Source organism: Oryzias melastigma, linkage group LG12 (genome assembly GCF_002922805.2).
Source record: "Oryzias melastigma strain HK-1 linkage group LG12, ASM292280v2, whole genome shotgun sequence".
In the NCBI taxonomy this organism is placed as follows: domain Eukaryota; kingdom Metazoa; phylum Chordata; class Actinopteri; order Beloniformes; family Adrianichthyidae; genus Oryzias; species Oryzias melastigma.
This window is the reverse complement of record NC_050523.1, coordinates 20,411,790-20,436,262: the sequence shown is the minus strand read 5'-3', so window position 1 is coordinate 20,436,262 and position 24,473 is coordinate 20,411,790. Positions and strand designations below refer to the sequence as shown.

Sequence of the window (24,473 nt, the reverse complement as noted above, 5' to 3'; positions counted from 1 at the left end):
ATAGACATAAAGTACAAGAGTAAAAAGGGATGATCAGAAAATGGTATGTGTTTTAGAAATAAAGAATGGAATAGTCCATCTTAGTACCTTTCACTAAGTGTAAAAACGGAAAATGTTAAATGCATAGCAGAAGAAGGCGATTATGTACTATTAAGACAATACGTGTCTCGAAATGTCATGAAGTCCTCATGACATTTCTCATCTTGTGAAAAACAGACATAATGCACATCATTTGAAGTGTATGAATAAGTATAGAAATGAACATAAAGTAAGAGATGGGTTTTAATGTTGTGCTCATGGTTTTTAACACTGCCATTCCAAAATAAGAGTCTACTGACACTTACTATTACTATATTTTTTTTTAATAAGGAGCAAAACGTACTTTTTTTTAAATATATTTTGATAGATCACTTTGAAAAGGAAAACGTAAGCTTCATTTTCACAGAGTGGTATGGTCAGGTCCGGTAAGAAGTAGTACGGTACGGACCAGTTAACTCTGGCAAGCGTTTCCACTCAGTTAAGCCTCACTTTCAATGAGCAATTTGTTTTCATGCCGCATGTGTGGTGTAGACTGCTAGCGTGTCATTACAACATTGTAGTGGGATGACTAAAAAAACCACAAAAGTGGAGATCATGCAGCAGCTCGTCTTTTTCTTGCTTTTGTTTTTGTTTTGTAACAGGAATTGGATGATGTTTGAAAGAAGAATATCGCCATAAAGAGGAAAACGGAATTGATAGCTTAGCGCTACATCAGTGCTTTCTAATGTCATCATCACTTTCTGCCAATCAACGGGTGGCAACAGTGGCTCAGCTTTTTCTGTGGAGCTAAAACGGATGGGGACCCTCAAGAGGTACGAGTCGGAACTGTTTAATGGGTCTATTTTACAATGGAAACGCTTAAAATATCATACTGGACCGGACCATAGCATACCAGACAGTGGAAACAAGGCTTATGATGCAGGAGACAATAAATTTCAAACAGGACTTACACTGCTTTTATTTGAGGAAGGACCTTTTTAATTATCTCTGTCAAAGCTTCTAATCCTTGTGTGACATCACTTACTCTATCCCTCTATCCTTTAAAATGCTTGTATAATTAATTTACAAAGAAAAAAAAGACTTTCTCATGTCAATATAGCTTCTATAATACCATTTTTTTGTTTTGTAGATTGATTAACAACAATTACATAAAGTTATTAACAGTATATATCTCAGGACAATAGTCTCAACATTACTTGTTCTTTCATGGTTATGCATTTCTCAAACAGTTTTCTTTTTCTCTAAATCCCAGCCAGAAACAGACTTTAGATACAAAATTAAAAGAATAATTTATTAACCCTGAGATTCCCAAAGAATCTGTAACTCTTTAAGTACTTTTTTTATTCAATAATAAAGTATCTGAGAACCATACAAGCATCATGTAAACGACATGCTTAATTTCACAAACAAAAGCATCCTCTCAATCAGATTCTCTCAGCCTTTTTTTTTCTCTGCTATTGTAGCCTGCTCCCATCATTATTCTAAATGGTTTTGCTTTACCGTCTTCACACTCGGTTGATTTCATTATGCTGACGCAGAGCTGGTGGCAGCCTCAGTGTTTTCCTTCACTTTTTCGATGGGATTGAGGATGCTCACCTGCATTCCCTCCAGCTGCCACTTATGAGAGATTGCTTTCCAGAAATGTCATCAATCAAAGCGGGACATGACAGACTGCCCACGCACCAAAAAACAACAAAGACGGTCAATTCCTATGCGCGTGTGAAAAAAAAAAGGGGGGGGGGGGCATTCTTTCTGCTTCGCACAAGTTGATAATGTGTCTGACCTGACGAGGAATGATAAATGCTGAGAGTAAATGAGATGGGCAGCAAGTAAAAGAGCTGTGATAAACAACAAATTAACTCTGTACCTTATGGGTACACCAGAAACTGAACAGATTCAATTACAATTCAATTGCAATAAATATGTATTTGTATTATATATTTATATCTATTTGTAGGTAACTGTATGCATAATAACAATGTTGTAATATTGTATTCCAAACCACAACGTTTCTAGCCACAATGTCAGAAAGGTAATAGTAGTGGGATAAAAAATGTTTTTTCTCCCTCCCACTCCCTTTTGAGCTATGTAGATCATATATAATGTTTATGCATGATATCTGTTGAATAATTTTCCGCAAGCTTGGAATAAATCACACAAATTATACTGCATATGTTTGTGATAGGCCTAACACAACATCTTTGCTTCAACTAAGTGGAAAGAAATCAAAAGAACATTTTTATCATTTCACATGAATACACACTTTTAAAGCATAAGATTATTTCCCTTTAGCATTTCTATTATACCTTGTTCTGACCCCCCCCCCCAACGAAGCCCTTGAAAAATTAAAAGGAAAGAGCAGAAAAAGATACCGTTTAATGGAGATTGAATTGTTCCTTGTCCTCTGTTAATGGGGATAATTAAAATTTAATTAGTATGCTAAATGGCAGCTAATCTAGAAACATTAAAGAAAGAAAAAAAATCATAATTTGATATTTTATAGAGTCCAAAGGCTGAAGTCAGTTGTCCAGAATATAAATGAGTGTCTGTGACCCACTGACACCTTTCAGAAGAGATAGAAGCCATCCTTCAACCTAGGTTCACACTCTGCTGGTATTGTTTCTTCTGCCCTTGACCAGGATTTTAAATCAGGGGGTGGTGAAGAGTGATTTTCTCCTAACATCCCACTATGATGCTCACTCCAATAAATGTATCATCTGAGAACTAATTCTGTAGTAAACTGGATTTAAAAACCTATTACATTTTAATTTCCAAGTTTATTTGCAAGTTCATATTGTAGTTTCTTAGAGTTAAGATACTAATACAGTTAAGATACTTTTCTACAGTCTGTTTAGGTACAAAAATATGATCACATTTGTCAATTGCGGTATTTTATTCTAAAAGATTTGTTATATTTTAAAAAATTGACCATATTTTCTCGCATGTCTTGGCGTAACTTCCTGCCAGAATTGACATGGATAAATCGCGGCTCGCGCAAAAAATAGACGCCAAAAACGATTGCTCCATAGTGCGACCCGACCGCTTTGCATCTGGTGTGAACTACACCTTAGGTTAACAAGGGCGGCGAATTGAAGCGGCCCCTGCTCCATGCCACTTTGTAGCGCTTCCGCGTCCTGTGTGAACCAGGCGTTAGAAGTGTTAGCATATCAATAATACCCGTAACTCCCAACCATAATAAAACAGATGGACACCACAAACAAAAATCTAAATGTGACTACACTAACTCCTAACCTACGTGAAGAGATTTATGGGAAATTTTCAGGTCAATGGAGTTTGGAATTGTAGATTGACGAAATGGCGAACGCCCTATTGAGTGCACTAACCGGGGAGTAGTAGGGACATTTAAACAAACATTTACTGATTTGAACAAAATCTAGGAGAAAGTGCAAGTTGGACACATTCCATTTAAAAGCGTGAAAACTTCCAACCGGGAGAGATTTAAATTAAACGTCAAAGAGGTCACCGGAGAAAATAATCCCTTCCGCCCTCTGTAACCCGCGACACACTGGTCCACTTTGTTTGCATGATTAACAAGAGACTAAAGCCGTGGGGAGGATCAATAAGCACCAGCCTTTTATGGGACTGACTTCCACACTGCAACCGTACCGTTGTGCGCTTCCAATCCCTGAGCCAATTATGTGATATGATCAATACTTGTCAGTAATGGGATATTGGTGCTTCTTGTGACGATTTTGTGGCACAGGCTTACAAAAAGAAAAAAAAAAGAAATCCATGGCTGGTGCTACATTCAGACTGTTATTAGCTTCTGGTAAGCAGTGAGTCAAAGGAGTTGATGTTATCAAGAGAAATATATTTATTGCTGTTTTTCATCCTTTTCTAAAACACTGTGCTTGTGTGCAAGTGTAGAGCTGGAAGTGTCCTTGAACATGCAGGGTGGGGGTTGGTGGTCTGTGACTTGAAAGCTGTGCTTCTTCCTAACTTCAACCTAATCTGAAATCGGCTTCCTGACCATCGTGGCAACAGTTTAAAGCATCAACCAGGGGAGGGTGTTGGCTCTGACATCAGCTGAGGCAGCAAGCATCCTCATCCTTCACATGCTAACTGAGGTTTGGGTGGGGAAAAAAATGACTGATTCCCCACCAAATAGCTGGAATCTTTTTTTAAATAGACAGATAAAGATCCTTTGTGCTCCACACTTGGTGGAAGTGCTGCGCAGAGAGATTGAGCCATCTGGCTGGCAGCAGCAGACATGCAGGACTGTGGCCTCCTCTGCTCTCCTCTGCTGTCCTCTCCCCCACTCCCTCCCTCTGTGTCTCTGCGGAGCCATGGTGCCCAGCAGAGCGTAGCTGGCACCGGAAAGATTTAGGCGCCATTCCACTGCATGCCCATCTTAATCACCCCCAACAACCACGATGCAGATGGAGCCTCTTTACAAATCAGACGGCATCCATAAGGCTCCATGATCACAGTCTCTGGTGGAATGGCAGCACTGGCAGAGGGCTGTCAGAGAGGGTCACCTTCCCCCCACCAAACCCCTCCTAATGCCATGTATAGAGGTTAGTTAGGAGAATTATCAGAGGATGTTTTCATAAACCAGCCACTTTTATCATCTGTTTTATGAAATCTAATCAGTTTGGTGTTTTTAACATGTTTTTGTGGCTTTTTTTCTCATGATGGATGACATATATTGAGAAAATTAGACTTACAATTGCATGTCTGAGAATTTATTTCATCAAATCATTGTAAATCAAGGGAAGAAAAAAATTACAGTTTGATAAATGTAAAGCACATATTATGTAAAGCACTTTGAATTGTCTATGTACATGAAATATGCTATACAAATACACTTGCCTTGCCTTGCCTAGGGTTATGAGGGGCTGTAAGCTAGCGGGAGAGCGTTAACAGCTGAATGTCGGGAAGTAGGGACAGTCTTACTCTTTCCTCCCACAACTCGGATGTGAATTTCTAAGAAATTACTACTGCTCTGGAAAAACTATGTCCGAAAAAAACCCACAAGTTTTTGGATTTTGCCTAAAAACGATATCATTTAATTAAAAAAAAACTCTGGGAATGCTTTTACAATAGATCAGAGTGAAAAATAATTTTTAATAATAGCATGTTTTCTTTTAGCAAAATTTGTTTGTGCCACATCAGCATCATCCGCCATGGCTGAATATGTTCAGCTGCACGTTGACTGTTTCCTATGGAGTGGTTTCCTATTTACAGCTGCTTTGCATACTTCCTGTTGTGCAACACTGCTGGCTGCTTACTTTTACAACCTCATATTCATTTATTTTACGAGGGTTTATGGAATACTGCAAGACGCTATCCCACTAATGAATGTGAAGAACAGCCCAGAAACTCTGTTTCAACACAAACACCTTCGTCTGGAGGGATTATTTCTCCTTCTCTCTGGGCACTTTCTTTACTTTGGGCTGCACAGGAAAGCAAAATAAAACACTGTTGAGAAAAGTAAGTGAAAATGTGTGACAAACACAAAAAACTTTGCTTTGCCTTGGGGAGTAGACATGTTAACTACTACCACTTAGACTATTTAAATATTTCCCCTTTGTGTTTGCAGTACGCCTCAATGGTTCTTAAAGATAGGCACAAAAAAAGCAAACACCTGCAAAAACACAAACCCTTTATTTTCAAACTCAAACCTGAGTATCAGCTTCCCTCATGTCAACTCTGTTTATGTGAAAAATCCACCTTTCTAGGCATTCCTCCTGAAACATTACTACTCTTAAACTGTTTGGCTTGCACCAGCTGACACAAGGATTAACTTTAAGAGAATAAATCTCATCTGGCTTATATCAAAATTGTCCTACGTTAAACAGAAGCAGCTGGACACAGGCAAGAGTGTCTCTGTTTTTAGGTCATGTGAACATTGAGACTTTTCTCCAGCACTGATAGAGTTGAATCTACTTCCTCCTGCAAGATGTCCGGCTGAACAACGTGACCTTGAATGAGGCGCTGGCTCCCTACTGTCCCTGAGAGCTCTGTGCCAATGTTCAGCTGTTAATGATGAATCCATGAATATCAACGTACTCCTATCTCCTCCAGCCATCTCCCTTATGACTACAGAAGTATTAAATATATATTACATCCTAGTTCTTTGTTACATAGACGTAGCTTTAAGCACTCTTTTTTATAAAACTGCATAACTTTTGTAAAAATGTAGAAAAACCTGTGTTAACATTACAATAACTCCTAAAACTAAATCCGTGTGTGGAATACTGAGAAAAAAAAAACTCAAGAACAAATGTATGAAAGGGTGTGCGGGTGATTTTTTGGGCATTACAATACAAAATGACTAACTATAGACATAGTTGAAACCAAAAAAGCAGGAAAATCTGCTAAAAGTCTTTTGGTTAAGCTTTGATACAATAGAAGCATAGTGTATGCTCAATATTCCATTAGATTCTGGCACTTCCAAACTGTAATGTGCTCAATGACAATTGATTAATACATTTTCCAGACTAAATATTGATTACAGAGCAATCTAAAAAATAATCGCAAAAAGTTCAAGTCACTAACATTTAGGAGTTAACTTTAGATGTTATCAGAATCTTAATAAGTAACATCACTTTTTCCAGTTAATAACAAAAGCAAAATGAATGGCAGTGGGTTTGTTGACACTAAAGTATCACATACGGTATTTACTCAAATGTTCAAGTTGACATTGTCCTGAGCAGTCCAAGTTTTTCCTCATTGAGACTTATGTGTTTTGGACTTTGGTTATTTATTGAGTTTCAGAAAACTTTCCTTGATTAAAAGAAATTGTTGACCCTCCTGTGCCAGGACTTGATTAAATTTCATTTGCATGGCTGTACTTGGTTAGTTTTATAGATCAAATATTCCCGCAAACCCATGATACGAGTAATAAATTATATTCTACTCAAAAGATTATAAAGATAAAAAAGGTTGGCTTGTGTCTTACTAACATAAACATAAAGATGGACAGATTGTGGTATAATAGTCATCTGCTTTTAGCTCAAGTCTGATTCACTAAAACACAAACCTGTGTCTCGTTTAAAACATGAACCAGTAGAGTAAAGTTATTGAAATCATTTAGAAACAAGGACTTGTGGCCTAACTGAATTATTCTCAACACGTTTAGAACCGGGCTGCACGGTGGCGCAGTGGTTAGCGCTCTCGCCTCACAGCGAGAAGGCCCCGGTTCGACTCCCGGCTGGGACCTTTCTGTGTGGAGTTTGCATGTTCTCCCCGTGCATGCGTGGGTTTTCACCGGGGACTCCGGCTTCCTCCCACCGTCCAAAAACATGCTTCATAGGTTCATTGGTGACTCTAAATTGCCCCTAGGTGTGAATGTGAATGTGAGTGTGAATGGGTGTGTGATTGAGGCCCTGAGACAGACTGGCGACCTGTACAGGGTGTACCCCGCCTTCGCCCATCAGTAGCCGGGTTAGGCTCCGGCACCCCCGCGACCCCGAAAGGGAAAAAGCGGTCTGGAAGATGAATGAATGAATGAACGTTTAGAACCTAGAAACAATAGGCTGCTCTACAGAGAGAATAAGTGACTAAGGTTTGAAGTATTGTTTATGAAACAAAAAAGAAATCCACCTTGAGGCAATCTAAAAAAAGGCATCAACCTTAAACTCATTAGATGTGTTGCAATTACCTGAACAAGTAATTTGACTAAAATAGTGACTAATGGTTCTGTCTGGTAAGATGCTTCGCTGCAAGCTTACTTCACATGACTAACAGTCACAAAACATTAAATTATTGTTCATAAGGGCCTAAAAATAAGTATAAAACAGCAGATTTGAGGAGAAAAACTTAAACTTAAACTGCAAAATCGTTTTGAGATAATGGTGAATTCCATAAAAATGCTTTTTTATATAAAAATGCTAGTAAATGTATTTTATCAGACCTTTTTCACCTTTTAAATGAATGTGTCAGAAGTAAATAAAATGGGAATTAATTAAAATAATATTTCAAATGAATACACTATAAATAAAATAAAATATTTTATTATCTAACACTTTTTAATGAAATTTATTTCAACAACAGGGTCAACATAAGGATTTTAAACTGAATTTATATTGACACCATTAAGAAATTATTTTTTTTAATAAATTCCTATAATAAAAATACATTTGCATAAATAATGTAAATACCACCTGACCCAAACTTAGTCTCAAAAGGTATTGTAAACTAAAGAAGATTTTGAAAATAGTAACCATAAACAAAAGTAGTTTTTTAATACCCTTCTTCTATTTGACATGCTGCTACTGGAAGGTGTCAACACCCAACCCATGAAAATGGCTAGAGTTCAGGTTTAAAGGATTTTTGTAACCTTTGGAGTAGGATTACATTATAAAAAGACTTTGCTTAGACCCCTTTCATTCCTGTCAATCCCATTAGCTTTCAGTTTCACTGTCCCAGCTGTTCAAACCAGGGTGTTTCTTTAATGAGGTCCATTATCAGTATTACCTGCATCCGGCAAGAGCAGGGGTCATAGGTCAACTGTAGACCTAAGGCTGAGATTAAATAACCCCTTGGGGAGGAGGCAGCGGCTGCTTGTTTCCAGTCCAGTCACCACCTCCCCACCACTTCTGCCAGTTGGGATTTACCATCTAGTTTTAAATACACCCCCCTCTTGACTTTAGTCCATGTTTTCTGAGATTCTCAGAGTAAATATGGGGCTTTTAATGTTGTTTCTATGACCTGCAGGAACGTAGTGATGTAGAACATGATCATGAGACTGATCGAGACAAGACAGTCTTCAACTCTCTCTGCAGCTCTCTGGGAACCAACATTTATCTTGCAGTACTATAGCCAAACAAAGCAAAGGAATGAGATGAAGAACAGGAATTTTATTACAAACCAAACAAAGATGAAAAGATAATTTGCACTGCATTCACGAACAGCATTACATCCACTGAATGAAAAGTGGATAGAAAAGGAAAACTCTTTTATGTTTTGTTTTGTTTTTTTTTGTAACTCCAAAGGTATATTTCAAGCAAGTGCTCATTTAGTGCACGAAAACAGCTACCAAGCATAAAACCTGTTTGGAACATTTAGCTTTAAACGTTTTACACATAACAGTAGTATTTGAATGACAGGACTGTTTATTTGCCATTTAGCTAAGAGAATTTAAAAATCGCTTTGTAGCTTAAATATATGACACTTCTTAAATCATTCACAATGAATACTTAAAAATATAATAAAAGAAAGGGAAAAAAAGCAGATTTTGTAAAGTGGTGCACTTTAGTTAACGTATCACTAAGAAGATCAATCATTTTGTTATTAAATGGTTAGTTCAAGATTTATAGGCTTTAGATATTAGGATTTGTGATGTCACATCAAAATGACAAACCTTTTTTTAACAAACATCAAACTGTGGGTAGTGTTGAATTGGTCCAATCCTCCAAGTCTTACTATCAAAGATCTATGACTTTGTATGGGCAAGTTATGTAAAAAAAAAAAAAAAAAAAAAGCGTTTGCACTTTAATTAAACAGAAAAGCAAGCTTTACTAACCACTTTAGATGGGGGAGGGTCAAAAGCCTCGCTTCCACTGAGCAGTCTGGTACAGGAGGAGTGTTACGGGACAGAACAGTTAACTCTGGCAAGCGCAATTCCATTCAATTACGCCTCGGTTTGACTGAGCGGCTTGTATTTACGGCGCATGCGTGGTGTAGACCGCTAGCTTGTCATTGCATCATTGTTGTGCGAAGACTAGAAAAGCAACAACAATGGAGCTCATTCAGCAGCTCGTCTTTTTCTTGCTTTAGTTTTCGTACATTGTGTATAAAAGGAATCTAATGTTGTTTGAAAGAAGATTGTGGGCGTCTAAGAAGAATTTTGCCGTATAAAGGAAAACGGAATCGCTAGCTTAGCGCTATATTGATGCTTTCTAATGTCGTTATCACTTTCTGCCAATCAAAGAGTGGCAACAGCGACTCCGCCCCAATGGTCCCATTCTATTTTCCTATGGACCTACAATGGATGGAGGCCCTCAAGAGGTATGGATCGGTACTGTTTAACCCTCATGCTCTCTTATGGAGTCCAGATGCCCCCACCCTTACATTGATGTGTGATCCCTCCCATGACAAAAAAAAAAAAATTCAGTGCGCCGTCCTGTGGGGTCCAGATTACCCCACTTTTATGTAAACATGTCTAGGACAGCAAAAGGGTTAATGGGTCCATTTAACAATAGAAACACTCATAAAGCCGGATCAAACCAGAACGTACCGGGCTGGTCAGTGGAAACGAGGCATAAAGAAATGTCACAAAAACAGAATGTACCATTTTCATGTGTGTGGTAGAGGTATTGTGAAGTATTTGTAAGGTTGATATAAGTTACACATACTTATGAAGTACAGGTGTCCTGTCGTACAGTGCCCTAATGCCGCACTTTAGTAGTTAGTAGACGTGCGTACTGGCTCCCAACTGGCCACTCGCAAACACCAAATGTACAGGGTGGGCACATGATGTTGTTGATTCAAACTAGGCTCCGATTGTCTGATTACCTAATTTCAAACAGTTAGACCACCCAATAGGTGCACAGAAGGAGCATGCACTTATCACTTTAACGTCACTAATGGGCTCCCTGCAGAGTGCACAAAAATGAAAAACCCGTACAACATGCCTGAGTCTCACCTATTTCCCTCTTACGTGTTGTGTTTGGTGTGACCTATCACCACCAAATTGCTCACAGAAAATAATAAGTATGAACAGTTTCTCTCTATGGGCTCAACAACCGGTTTGCAATCTTACAATGTTGTGCCCCGTAAAAATGTTCCCTTTTTTTAGCCTGCAGACAACCCATAGCTACCTGTAAGGGCAGTTGTGACTAAAGTATTACATAATATTAATAACAAAATATAATAAAAAAAATTAATTTGTAAAAGTTATGTTATATCCGTAAAAGTTAAATGAGCCACTAAGGTGCTTAAGTTAATTTAATAAAAGAAGTTTGTAGCTCTCATATTACTGAGGGAGGGTACCATCGACAGACCTTTAGAAAAAATATTCACATAAATCTAAGAGGTCAATCCAAAACAAATGAACTTAACCCTGTTTGCAACACAAGAACCATTTTAGACTAATCTTGTTTTGAAAAGGTAACCACATTTTTAAATTGTTTCTAATCAGTCATTTTGCTGACAGCATCACAAAGCCAAAGAAAGAACCTCAATTAGCAAGAGTGGAAGTCAGTGTGGGACCTGCAGCCCTGTGGAGAACAGAGGCACTTCGGGAGGGCTCAACAGGCTCAGCCAGCGTTTAATTCAGTCTGAACACAGGTACTGTAACATCTCTCATACGCTTCCAAACATAACAAGCAAGTGCACGCACACACACGGAAACAGGAGCACAGCAGCACGTATATCCGCCTGAGTCATCCCTAAGGCATTCACAATAACCTCACTTGAAGGGGGGGGTTAGAGGAAGGAAAAAAATGCAGGAAAACCCACAGACACACACATACACAGTCAGAGGGCTTCAGAGGGTAAAGCCTTCTCTTGTCTCCCAGACACAGCCTGAGGCGCTGCATTCTGACTTCAGATAGCTCCAGAGCGTCTGCATGCAGCCGTGCTCATTACACTTCCATTTACAACCTTGAGGTAACGATGAAGAAATGGTAGAAACGCAATAAGAGGTTTACCTGACCACATAAAGGAAGGTCAGTTTCACACTACAAGAGCTACCTGTTCACACTGAGAGAAAACATAAATATTCACAACTCTTTCCCTTCTACACTTTGATTTATAACTTGTTTTACAATGTGCTCATACCATAATCCCAGAACCCCCCTCATGCTAAAGTCTACCTGCTCTTATCAAGCTTACACACAATAAAAGTGGCATGAATCCATGTCAGTTTCTGTTCACTTTAAACACTTTACCAACTCCCGAGTTAAGATGCATTATTAAGATTAATAAAAGAATAATCTAGAAGCACATGGTAATGTTGGACTGTTGTCATTGCAAGTGGTGTGGCAGCCATATAAACTGCAAACTGCATCAAGTTTAGCTGAGCTCAGCACAAAGCACTGAATTTTGTCGTGTTCTGGACAAATGAACACATTTTTTTTCCAAAATTATACTTGTGACCAGCAACCTTCCAAAAGTACAGCTCATTTTAATAAAGAGTATGTTTATCCAATGTAATATTCTATCATATCTATCAGGGGTAAGTGGAAACTTCTCACAACTTTTCTGTGACTATTGTATTTCCTCCATGCAAATGGCCAACCCGTTTTTCAAAATAAAAGCTTTTGTTCAAAGCTCGTTTCCAACTTTTGGACTTACGTTGTGTTTTATCTCATCTAAAACACCCAGAATAGTAAATATTTTAATACAAACTTGATTCCCACAATAAATAAAAAGGTTAGATATGGGAGGTTTTATGATTCTTCTTGAGGTCAAGGGATTTCCATTTTACTTAAAGTCGCCATCCGATGAAAATCATGTTTTTCAAAAAAAACAAGATATTTAGGTTGTGGGATTTGGGTTAAAAATGTCTTAATCATAATTAAAACACTACCTTTTTCTGATTAAAAAAAAAAATGTCATAGGGGGACTTTAAAAAGAAATTGTTCTCTCGCTTTAGGCATTTTCCTCTTTGTGGGATCAATGAAGTTTCATTCCTTTATTCTATTCTACTCTTCACTTTTTGTTTTTTTTAGCACATTGCGTTCCGTGTCTCGATTGGCTGGAGAACTTGTCAATCAATCTCCTCCGTGCTGCGCCTCCTGTACAGAATGCATCCAGGTTACCATAACTTCTTTTTTCGATAAAGGTTTGAACTTTGGGAATTTAAAGAAGAGAGAAAAGTGTGAAAATGTTTACGTCTGTCTGAGAAAAGTGGATAAAGTGTGTAGTCGAGAGATTTACAGACTTAAAACATCTGTAATCCCTCTTTGTGGATTTCTCCTAATGTGGGTTATTTTTAGCACGCAACCCTCACAATAAACAGGAACACTGTATTAAAAGTTGTAACCATCTATATGGAAGCAGGTTTGCGCCTTTATGCAACACTTTACTTTAGTAATAGCGCAACAGCTGATTTACATTGATCACATAAACAGTTGAAGAGTTATGATATGTAAAACAGTGTGTGTTATTTAGGTGTTGCGTTCAAAATCTCCAGTGTTAAAGGATTAAACAAACACAAGAAGTTTGATCTTTACCAAAATTCAGTTATATTAAAACCTCAAAACAGCAAATATTTCAAGCTTGATTTTTGCTTCTTATATTTACTAAATGTTAATTTAATGTTTATTTTTACTGCATTATTTAAGGTCTCCCTCCAACCAACATTTAAAATTTTTGAAAGTAAATATTAATGCTATTTTTCTTTTTGAAAGGTTTTAGTCTACTTGCTTTGTCAGGATGTATTCCAGAGGACCATAGAAAGGAAATCACAATAATTATATTCAGATTTGTTAATGTTATGCTGCACTTTACTCACTGTCTGGGACTGATAACCTCTTAAAAACACATGGGGCTGGCTCCATGCCTGAGTGACTCAAAAAAATTAGGATTAGTGTGGACTCAGCAAATCTCAGCTCATCTTAATTGCAGCTTCAATGACGCTTTTATGTCATCCTTTAAAGCTGCACGCTGGCTTTAGTGTTGCTGCCATGACTTTCCCGTGAGCTCTACAGAATGCATGCACGCAAAACAGAAAAGGAACTGGAGCACTAGCTGGGATCAATGATGGTTAAGAGCGTCACTCTGAGCTGGTTTGTTCACATCTGAAGAGCATGACTGCAAAATGAGAACATATCCCTTTTTGTGTGTGTGTGTGAATACCCCTTCCATAAAAGCCCCAGTTATGGAGTGGGTCACACTGGATTATGACCAATTACAACACCTAGTTCCCATACTTTATGACAATGCAACTTAATGCTTAGCAATGAGCCATCCTAAGAGACAAAACTAATTTACGAAACTATCAATCATTGTGTGAGTACATCCATTGAAGGGAGAAGAAATGATGTTCAGAGATAATAGCATAATCACTCTGCTTCACCTCCTCTTCATTTGGCTAAGCCACTGACACCGACACACGCGCTCTGACCTTTCCTTTATCATAAATCACATACTCCTGTTTTGCTGCCAGGACTTGGTTTAACCCAATTTGTCACTGTGGACACTGTTTCCACCCTCGCTGCAGATTCACTCAGAAGGACTGGGAGCACAATTAGAGGGTGGATCAAAGCATGCCATCAAGACCCCCTCCCTACCCCTATTTCTCTCTCCCCTTGTAATCATGGAAGTCAGGAGCTTCTGGTGCTGATAATATCCAGGCTACTGAACAAAAGGAGGAACAGAATAAGGATAAACTCATAACAACGCCTTTGTTTATTACATAATTTCATTTTTATTTAATTCTGGAAGCGTAATTTTAAAAAGAAGGGAAAGAAACATATCTGCTTGTCTGAACTAATCAATTCAGGACCAGGATGGTACTTCATCACCTCAAAAATGCAAAAAGAACCAATTTCCTCTTAGTGTTCAAGGCTACTTACAAATAGGTTGGACATGAAGAAGAACTATTTACAACTGGAAACAGACAACTATATAAAACTGGAGACACACCCCAGAACACCAATTCTGTTACATATTCTATCACAAATCAGTTAGACCACATTTTCAAATATTAAAAATGTTGCTGGGCCTCACAATAACTTTGTCTCGTAAAGGGCTGACCAACCCAAAAGCCTCAACCTTGCCAATTTTCCAGCTCTCCCTGAACTGCTTGATGCTGACAACCCAAATTAGGTGTGTTTAGTCCATCAGGATGTGGAAGTTGGTGAGGAAGAACTGGAAAACAGGCAGAGTTGAGGTTCTTTAGGACCAGGATTGGCTAGCCCTGGTCTAGTACATCAGCTACCAGGTTGTTCAAGAACCAGGAATGCAGATCGTGGCTTAGGATACTTGCAGATTGAACCCTACTCCAAAATGTGTATCTGCAGGGACCTTGATGACCACAAGATGCAACCAGCAGATCCTTAATTTTAAACAATAATAAATTTTAGACAACACAAATCAGGAAAGCATCCATCGGTGACTCAAATAGCATTGCAATAGCACAATTTTTAACAGTGACACAACAAAATATTGAGACAGCAAATACTAACTAAATAAACTCAGATGCCTCTGAAAGTCTTCTGTCTTTCAGCTGAGTTTAGGGGTCACCAAAGCAAACAATTCACTTCAGTCAATTGTTATCCTCGGCATTCTCCTTACTCGCACCCGCCACCCTAATATTCTCCTTCACAACACCCATGAAGCTCCTCTTTAGTTTTTTTCTGGTACTCGTTGCTGGTATTTCCAACCTCACCATCCTTTTACCAACATCATCATTGATCCTCCTCCCATCGTGTCCAAAGCATCTCAATCTACCTTCCTGCATTTATCTCCAAAACATCTACCATGACCTGTTCCTCTGTTGGATTCATTCCTGGTCCTATCTATTCTCTTCACTCACAAAGAGAATCTCAAAATCTTCATCTCTGCCTTCTGTCACTTTCTCAGTCTAACCCAACAACATGGCTCCTCTCACTACAGTCTTCTACACCTTTCCCTTTATTCTCGATGACACTATTGAGACACATCACACCTAAAACCTGTTTCCACCCATTTCAACCTGCTTCTATGCTTCTTCACCTCTTCTCTAAGCTCTGAGGTGGCTATGGCACAGATGTAGAGTGGTAAAACTTTAATCATAAGGCTGCAGGTCTATTTACCGTTTGCCTGCCGTGTGTTGAATTGTTCTAAGGCAAACCACTGAACCCTAAAAATAGTGACTTGGTTAACACCTTGCATGGCTAATCCACCACCATTAAAGTGTGAATAGGTGCATGGGACCTGTGAGTGTAAAGCGCTATGGGTTTTATTGAAGGGAGAAAAGCATTTTTTAAGTATATGTCATCAACTATTTACTTGTTCTGGACTGTTGACCTCAAGGACTCGAGCTTCTCCACCTTCTTCACCTCTGCTCCCTGTAACCTCACCATTCCACTTGAGATCCTGTCATTTACACACAGATACTCTCTTTGCTGCAGTTGACCTTCATTCTTCCCCTTTCAAGAGCAAACCTCCATCCCTCTAGATGTTTCTCCACCTCCTCCCTCACTCTCACTATAGATCACAATGTCATCTGCAAACATCATGGTCCACAGAGAGTCCTGTCTAACCTCATCTGTCAGTCTGTCCATCACCATACAAACAGGAAGAAACTCAAAGCTGATCTTTGGTACAATCCAACCTCAACCATGAAATCCTGTGTACAACCTGTCAGTAGATCTACAGATAAATAGAATTATAGACTAATACATCATGATCTCCAACATATTCTGATGCTCCATCATTGCTTTTAATAAAAGTATTTTTTTGCAGTTTTGTTTGACTGTTAGTGCACTTGTTAAAGCACATTTTGGAAAGTAAGAAGAACCTCGCACAGCACTGGTATTTATTTAACTAAGTACAAAACAAAATACCACACTGGATTCTGGGTAAGTGTTGCTAGTATCGGCAAGTTTAATGAAGTAGTGAATCCTGTGCTTCAGGCAGGTATGCTGTGGGGTTCAATACTAAAGTTCTTTCTTTTTCATCGCAGTTCAACTGATGAAGAGATGCACAATGTGTCCCCTTGTAGGTTGGAGAAATTAGGCACCAATTAAAGAAAAAAAAAAACAATAGATATTTTCATTAGCATTTTTAGATATGATTATGCTTCAGGACATTAAACGTTGTGCTCGAGCTTCATATGGCTTGTAGGTCGAGGTTATAATAAATCTACATACTGCTGGTTTTCAGACTCTTTCTTAGATTAGCCATTTCTAATAAAAATCTGAAATTATGGAATCCTGACTAATCTGTAAGAACTGCAAAACAAACAAACAAAAAAAGGAATGTTACGATTTGCCTTTATCAATTTATCATTTTTTTTAACTCTCTCACTTGTCAATGAAAACACAAACAAACACAGGAAAGCGCCACAAACTAATAATAGCAGCGATGAAGGACAGTGGTGGGCGGTTGATGGTTTGGCCTAGTTTTGCACCCATAGGCTCTTGTGGTTGCAAACGCTGTCATATCCTGAGTGAACAAATGAACAATGAAGTATCAGAAATTCAGATAAAATGCCAGCTAACAGATGAAAACCAAGTGTGTTAGAGTGATAACAGAAAATGAATAACAACAAATCAGATAGATAAGGCGATGCTAAAAAAAAAAAAAAAATAGGAAGAGTTGAAGTTTTGTACTGTTAAGGTAAACACCAAACGAACAAAAAAAAAATAGAGACTGACGCAAAACTATAAACACAAAATTGGTCTACAGTACAGGTGTGTGAAAGACCAACAGAAAAAATACTGTTTCACTTAGTTGTCTAGACTTCTTCTTTACCCTGATAAGAGCTGCATGTGACAAATTGATGGGAAAAAAAATATTTTTCAAAATGGCACCTTTTATCGCCATAGCAACCATTTTATGTTTTAGTCGCCTGGAGGTGATGGAAAGGTCTATGTAATTATTAGAAGAATTAGGAAAAGTACGCTTTTTAATTTCCTTGGCAACTGAGTTTTTTTTTTTTTTTTAACCACACCCACGTGTTTAATATATTCATGTTGCATGCCATTTAGTTTCATTCAGCTTGAGCTAATGGATTACATTTTCACAGTATTACAGTAAAAATGTAACAGGGAAATGCCACATTGCGAGTTTGCCGTGCTAACGCCATTCAAAAGCAACAATATACCATTGATGCTCAAGGAAAGACGTTTAAATTGGTACTAAAGGCTTTTGTTTCTTTCTTTATTCAAGGGGGCACTCTTCCTGAGATCAAATGTTGACAAAACTTTGGTTATGGTTGGAGACCTAAACAAAAATTTTGTGAAGATTGCGTGAAGAAAAGTTTTCTTTACCTATATTGTGAGAAAATGTGAAAATCGTCAAATTTCAAACTTTGGCACAAAATGGTGACCAAGCCATGGGCCCTTTGCCCATCCCATAATGATTTTAAAACTTATTTTTGATATCCCCGACACATGTGTTTTGGTTTCCTTAGTGGAAATTGAAATATTTTTGAGTATCAAGAGAGACTTTGGACCTATTCATTTATTTTATGGTTTTGCCTCTTGTGATGTCAACATTTATTGAGATGGTTGTTTACTATGCCCCAAATTCCTTTTCACCAGGTGCATGCACATTTTGGTGAGTTTTAGAATGTGGTGGAAGTAAAATTTTTGCTCTAAGGCACAGTTAAAAAAAAATGCATAAACCCAATTTTCTTTGCAGTCAGTAACTGCTACGGGACATAATTACACACTTTCACATCCTAACTGTGTGTTAATCTGCAAAATGTCAACCAAGTTCAAGCAACAAAAAACTTAAAATAATTACAACATTTAACATAATTTTTTTTAATGTATAAAGGGATCTCACTTGTTTTAATCAAAAGTGGGAAATCTGAGAAGTGTGAGGCATCAAAAGTGTGAGGCAGACAGACAGATGAGACACACACATTGACAGAAACGGGTCACTGTGGCTATGCCAACAATATCAGTCTAATGTCCTGTCGGAGACCAAAAACCCTCCTATGGTCGCTGTTGAGGCCTCCGCAACCAAAATAAATCTCTCCAAACTGGCAACTTGGATCTATTCACCAAGCTCCAAGACAGCAAGGGAGAGCCAGCAGCAATTCAAGACTTCAGGGAGAATGAAAGTCAAATTAAACATTAGCCAGAGAGCACTTGTACTCAGCTGCGTTCAAGCCAACTTCCTCTGAAAACCTGAACTTCCTTCGTCTGGCTTTGGAAATATTGAGGAGATGAAGTGGAAAATTTGGCGTCCTGGGAACTGGGATGAGTGGCATCTGTGATCCAAACCTCTAATCTAATCACAAAGTGCATTAATTCGATCATCTTAGTTTTATTACATAACAGGAAGCTTGCTATCTGTGTTTCTCCTGCAATGCTTTTTGTTTGTTTTCCCTTTGATGCAATGAGGAGAATCTGGAAGTAAATACTGCCAAAAAGCATCTGCCAAGTTTTATGATGTTTGGGAATTCAACCCATTTCTAAAACTCCCAGAAATGTCAAACATAACTCAATTCTTAGAAATTCACCTTATTCTCCCGATATTCAGTTTAAAACATAATCAACATTCACACAGTGGCTGAAATATTCTGCGCCTCAGACAACAAAACTATAAAGCCCAGAACTAAACTAGTTTTCAGGGTCACAGAGTTCATTACTGCAGTAACTAATTCAAGTTTGAGAATTTAGATTGCATTTGCAACCAGAAGACCACCTTCCTATCTGGACACAAGCTGATAGAAAATCAACTGAGATACACAAAATAAATGTACATCGAGAAATCAAAGAGACATTATTTTGGTGGAAACGGGCAGAGATCCGTTTCATGGAAAACAGTCAAGAACAGGGTTTAATCATATATTCTAAGACACATTTCCAACGCTCAAAATGTTGTGCATTAATGTAGACACTATTAGGACTAACATATTTGGGTGATGGTGGGACCACGTTATGGACTTTATATATTCTCCCTGTGCATGTGTGGGCTTTCTCCAGACACTATGGCTTCATCTAATGTTCCAAAAACATGCTTCATAGCTCAACTGATTACTCAGTCCCTTCAAAGTTAATGTGAGTTTCTGTTTCAATGTTGACCTGCGATAAACCATCGAAACGCCTCGGGTGTACCCCACCTTCACCCTTCAGTAGGTGAGTAAGCTACCTTAACCTCGAGTGGAAATACAGCAGGTTCAGAAGACCAAAGGAAGGATGGATATTTGGGAAGACATTCAGACATATTTTTTAGAAAAAAAGATTTGCTTAGTTTTAGTAAAATCCATCCATGTATTTTCCAAAATTGCCAAATCCCTGTTGGTAGTCACAAAGATGCTGGAGCCTACCCAGCTATTGTGAAGCAAAGACGGGGTAACACCTTGAACAGACTGCCAGTCTGTTGCAGGACCACACACCCACATTCACACCTAAGGACAATTTAGAGATACCAATTAACCTATGAAACATGTTTTAGATTGTAGGAGGAAGTCGGAGTGCCTGGAGAAAACCCACACAGACAATGGAAGAACATCCGATCCCCACGCAGAAAAGGACCTAGCCAGGATTTGAATTTCATTGTGAGGCGAGAGAGCCAACCACATACTCCACCATGAACCCCAGTTTTAGCTCACTTTGTTTGTTTATTTTAGAAAAGTCCATCATACCAGACTCAACTACAAGTTAAATAATCTTTGTTAAACATCACCCTAAATACTTGTTTTAAAAACAGGGCTATTAATTAAAAAAGGGTGGTGATTTATATCATTTTACCAAGAATTTGTGAGGAATGGCAGCCACCCCTCTGCCAGTCTGCCCCCAGGGCAGCTGTAGCTACATCAGTAGTCTACCATCACCAAGTATGAATGAGGAGTGAATGAATAATGGATACACAATGTAAGCGCTTTGAGCGTCTGGAAAAGCGCAGAGAATTTCAATCCAATATTATAAAAGAAAGTTAACCCAGTCAAAGTTTGACCATCCATGGACTCGGATTTGGTAGTGACGTTTAGATGGCATCGCTTGTATTTCACAGAAGTGCCAACTGTTTGAAAATTGATCACAGAAATTAATAATTGCAGTTATGTGTCTGGCCGGAATTAATTGACACCAAATACAAATTCTTCCTCTTCCTTTCCCTACCCCTCCATTTGTAGGGGCATTTGGAGCTTTAGTGCCATCCAAACTCATTTTTTAAGGAAAAAGGATAGGGACTTAAGGCTGCGTTTTGAACCGCGTTATCTTCCAAGTGCTGGCAGCTATGTGCTAATGTAGATGAACCGCGACTATTAATGGCATCATCAAGGATTAGTAACGTCCATATTTCAAGATACTACTATTTCAATGACTGATGTTTTCTACGTGTATTTTTGTGCGACATGCACAAAAACTGATGGAAATATATGTTGGCCACACATAATACGTGCAGCCAAGTTGCACACTGATCCATTGCCCAGATGTATTGTAAGTACATGCTTTGTTTTAGGACGCAAGTATTCAAAGTTAAAGTCCCTTTAGTCACGCATCAAGATGTGTAAAATTTGACCCATTCCCTGAAGGAGTGGTAAGCTGCCGACTCTGCTGCACTCAGGAACCATTTGGTATATTTAGCCCAAACCCAAAACCCTTAACTCTTCCTCTGGTATGGCCAAGAAAAATATTCAACACTGGCTGCATGTTTTCAGAAAAATACGTGCGAACAGTCACTTTCTTCAATAACTATCCGTTTGATGGGCTAAATGTAGGGAAAAATTGTCGGTGTAGGGGATTGATTCTGGTTTGGCCAAAGTTTTTCATTTCGGAATAATGTTGTGAAAAAAATGAGTGGAGCAAGATCTGTACCGCTATGACATTTCACACAAAGCCTTTTACAACTGTAAGTGGCAGACATACAGTAGTAAACAGCAAAAGAAAAAGAGGAAGAAGCTCCTTCCTGCTTGTCCAAAGTGAACATCATGCCAAACATTAGGAGACCGGAGTAAACGTAGTATCAGGTGAGATGTTCAAACATATAAGGAAAAAGTTTTAGAAACAGGCGACCATCAGCTCTGAGGTTTCAGAAAACCTCTTCTTTCTTCTCTTCTTTTACCTGCAGGAGTCTAAACCAGACTAGAGCTGCCAAAAACGATTATTGTAATAGTCGTCTAAACACGGATTATTTTTTCTGATTATTCAACTAATAGATTCATGTGCAAAGTGGATGTAAAACAAACATCTTAACCATCATTAGCTTTAAACTAAATAAAAATAAAGACAATGAAGATGATAGTTTATTAAACTTTTCATGGATCATGCAGCCTCCATCCTTCATTAGTTTCTGTTATTAAAACAAGATTAAATCAGTCGGCACCTGAAACAGGGAACTATTTTTTCACAAAAGATAACGTTTTGGTCCCATTGCCTCACATATAAATAAAGCAATTTTTTTTTTTTTTGCTGAATGATAAACAATGTTTATTTCCCATATTGTTTTATTTTCCCTGCAGTTCAGGTATCTCCCAACAGATGATGCACTACAGAAAAATTCACCTTTGTTCAGGCAAAGAAAGTTATTCTGCATTGGAAGATTTGGTTTTTTCCAATATTCTAGCATGATTTCCAAGTCAGACAGCCATTTTTCCGATTAAACCAACGTCACATGAATGCAGCGTTTCCCTGATATGGAGTTAATCACCCATCAACCCATTGGTGAAAATGGCCCTAAAATAAGAACAAAAAACAGCTTTGAAATAAAAACACCAAAAGTTCTTATTTAAAGTAATTTTCAATTGAGATTAAAACATGCTTTTGTCGAGATCCCTGTTATTTGTTGCTTTGACAAGGTGAATTACCAAAATGCTATTATGGCCCTTGTGTCAAATTTTAGTACCCTTTCTGGCCCACGAGTAAGAAAGTGTGCCCATCCCGGCTCCGACTCCATATAATATAAAGTAACAACTAATCGACTATTAAATTCATTGTTTATTTTAATAGTCGATTAGTCAACTAATCGTGGCAGCCCTAAACCAGACACACCTTTCTTAAATAAATGAGAGTTTTAGGGCGGAAACTATTGCTGTCAAAACATATTTCCCTACAAATGAAAATAAACTGGACCAGAATGAAGTTGTGAGGTGTGACTGAGAGGTACAGGTAGGGCACCTGAGCTCATTTCAGAGGTCCGACTCACCTGTGACATCTGGGGTCTGAAATTGATCTCCTTCAGGTCCACTGACCCGGGAGAGAGGTTGTGCAACATCTGGCACAGCAGCACCCCGTCTCGCAGAGCCTGTGCCAAGTCAAAGACGGCCGCTGAGGGCCACACGACCCGGTGGTTGGGGGGCAGCACCTTGCAGTCTATCAACCACCGCCCGCACTGTCTCCACTCCTCCATCTCTGCTCCGGGGAGGGCTGATGGGGGGGCTGGATCTCCTCGAAGGTTAACCCGGGTCTGTGGAAAGCTGCGGGTCAGGGCAATACGCTCGATGTCTCACCGGAAGTCTTGACCATTCACTATCAAAGTTCCCAACTTTGCGTGTTAACAGCTGCGGCGAGCCCCGCGCACGCGCATGTCAGCTCTGTCTGTTGTCCTCGCGGCAAAGACACGACTCCGCTTCAAGACAGCGTTTTTCTTCTCTTCATTCTCAAAACTTTTTTCCAGCAAATTCTATCCACGGAGACTGGATGGAGACAGCTGGAAGCGGAGCTTCTCTACTTACATCAACACCAGTTTGGGGAGAAAGCGGTCCAAAAGAAGCTGAACAAAGCCCGGAGTCTTCTACAACATTTGCATGTCAAGTTTCGTCTCCGCGAAACGTCAAAAACAAGAAGTTCCAGTTATTTCCGAGGGGAGAAATGTGAATTAAGAACGCTTAAGAACGCTCTCACTATACCGTATGTCCCTTCTTTGAAGAAAGCACGCTCCGGCGTGGCGTCTCGCCTCCGAGTCCACGTTTGTCCCGCTAAACGTCACGTCAACGCTACTTTGCCTCGCGCCCGTGCGCACGCGGCTGCACAGAGCGGAGCTGTTGTGAGGGGTTCCCCCCTCTTCCGTTCTCCTCCTCGCTCTGAGGTTCCCTTGTGCACGGAGATGTTCCGCGGTCCAAACCCCGCTCTGTCCGGCTTTCACTCATCCACGCTTCAGGTTCGGAACCGACTGAGGAGCTGTGGAGTTGCCGGTTCTCTCCCACCTAGTTAGAAGTGGAACGGCGCGTCCGCACTTTACTAAAGTGTCTACAGTCGCTCCAAGAAATGGGAGTTTCAGGGAGTAGTTTGGTCTGGAGCTGGGAGATTGAGCATCGGGGGAGCGCCCTCTATTGGTCGAAAAGCGTTTAGCAGGATCCCTCCTTTGTGTTTTGTTTTGCTTTTTTGCATCATAATCTGTTTTGTTGGGTTCCAGCTCACACAGCTCAGCAAAATATCAAAGAAATAGATCTAAACGATTAAAGCTCGGGACATAACACTGCATTTCAGTTAAAATTCTGGGAATTTTTTTTTGTGTATTGTATTCTATAGAAATAAATAATGAGATACAAAAAGACATTTGTAAAAGTTACTTTTAAAAGTAAATTAATACTAATTAACTTTTAGTAGGGTGTATTTTAATGAAGAAAAACTCTAAATACTCAGCTACAGTTAATTGTTTTTGTCTATTTTTATGACATTTGCTAATTATTATAGGGATGCAATGATATTGCTAAAATAAAAGTATCAAATTTAAACATTTATACCTATATGTCTTTATATTAAGATTCAGTTTTAGCAGACTTGTGGTTTGTTTAATAAAAGCGTAGACAAAAGAAAAATATATTTTTGTAATGTATTCTACAATCAGTACGAATATTAATTTTGCCAAAAGGACTGTAAATAAAGGACACCTTGTTTTGGTAATTCAATCATTTA

The 24,473-nt window shown here is 38.8% G+C and overlaps 1 protein-coding gene across 1 annotated transcript in view; it reads right to left on the bottom strand.

Moving 5' to 3' along the window:
- The window catches only part of vav2 (vav 2 guanine nucleotide exchange factor), a gene marked incomplete in the record, with an annotated part of 232,681 nt that extends 208,745 nt beyond the window's left edge, over positions 1–23,936 (bottom strand). The window contains 1 exon segment of the mRNA XM_036214407.1: positions 22,762–23,936. Coding sequence (XP_036070300.1) covers positions 22,762–22,965 — 204 coding nt within the window.
- Positions 23,937–24,473: the final 537 nt, after the last annotated feature.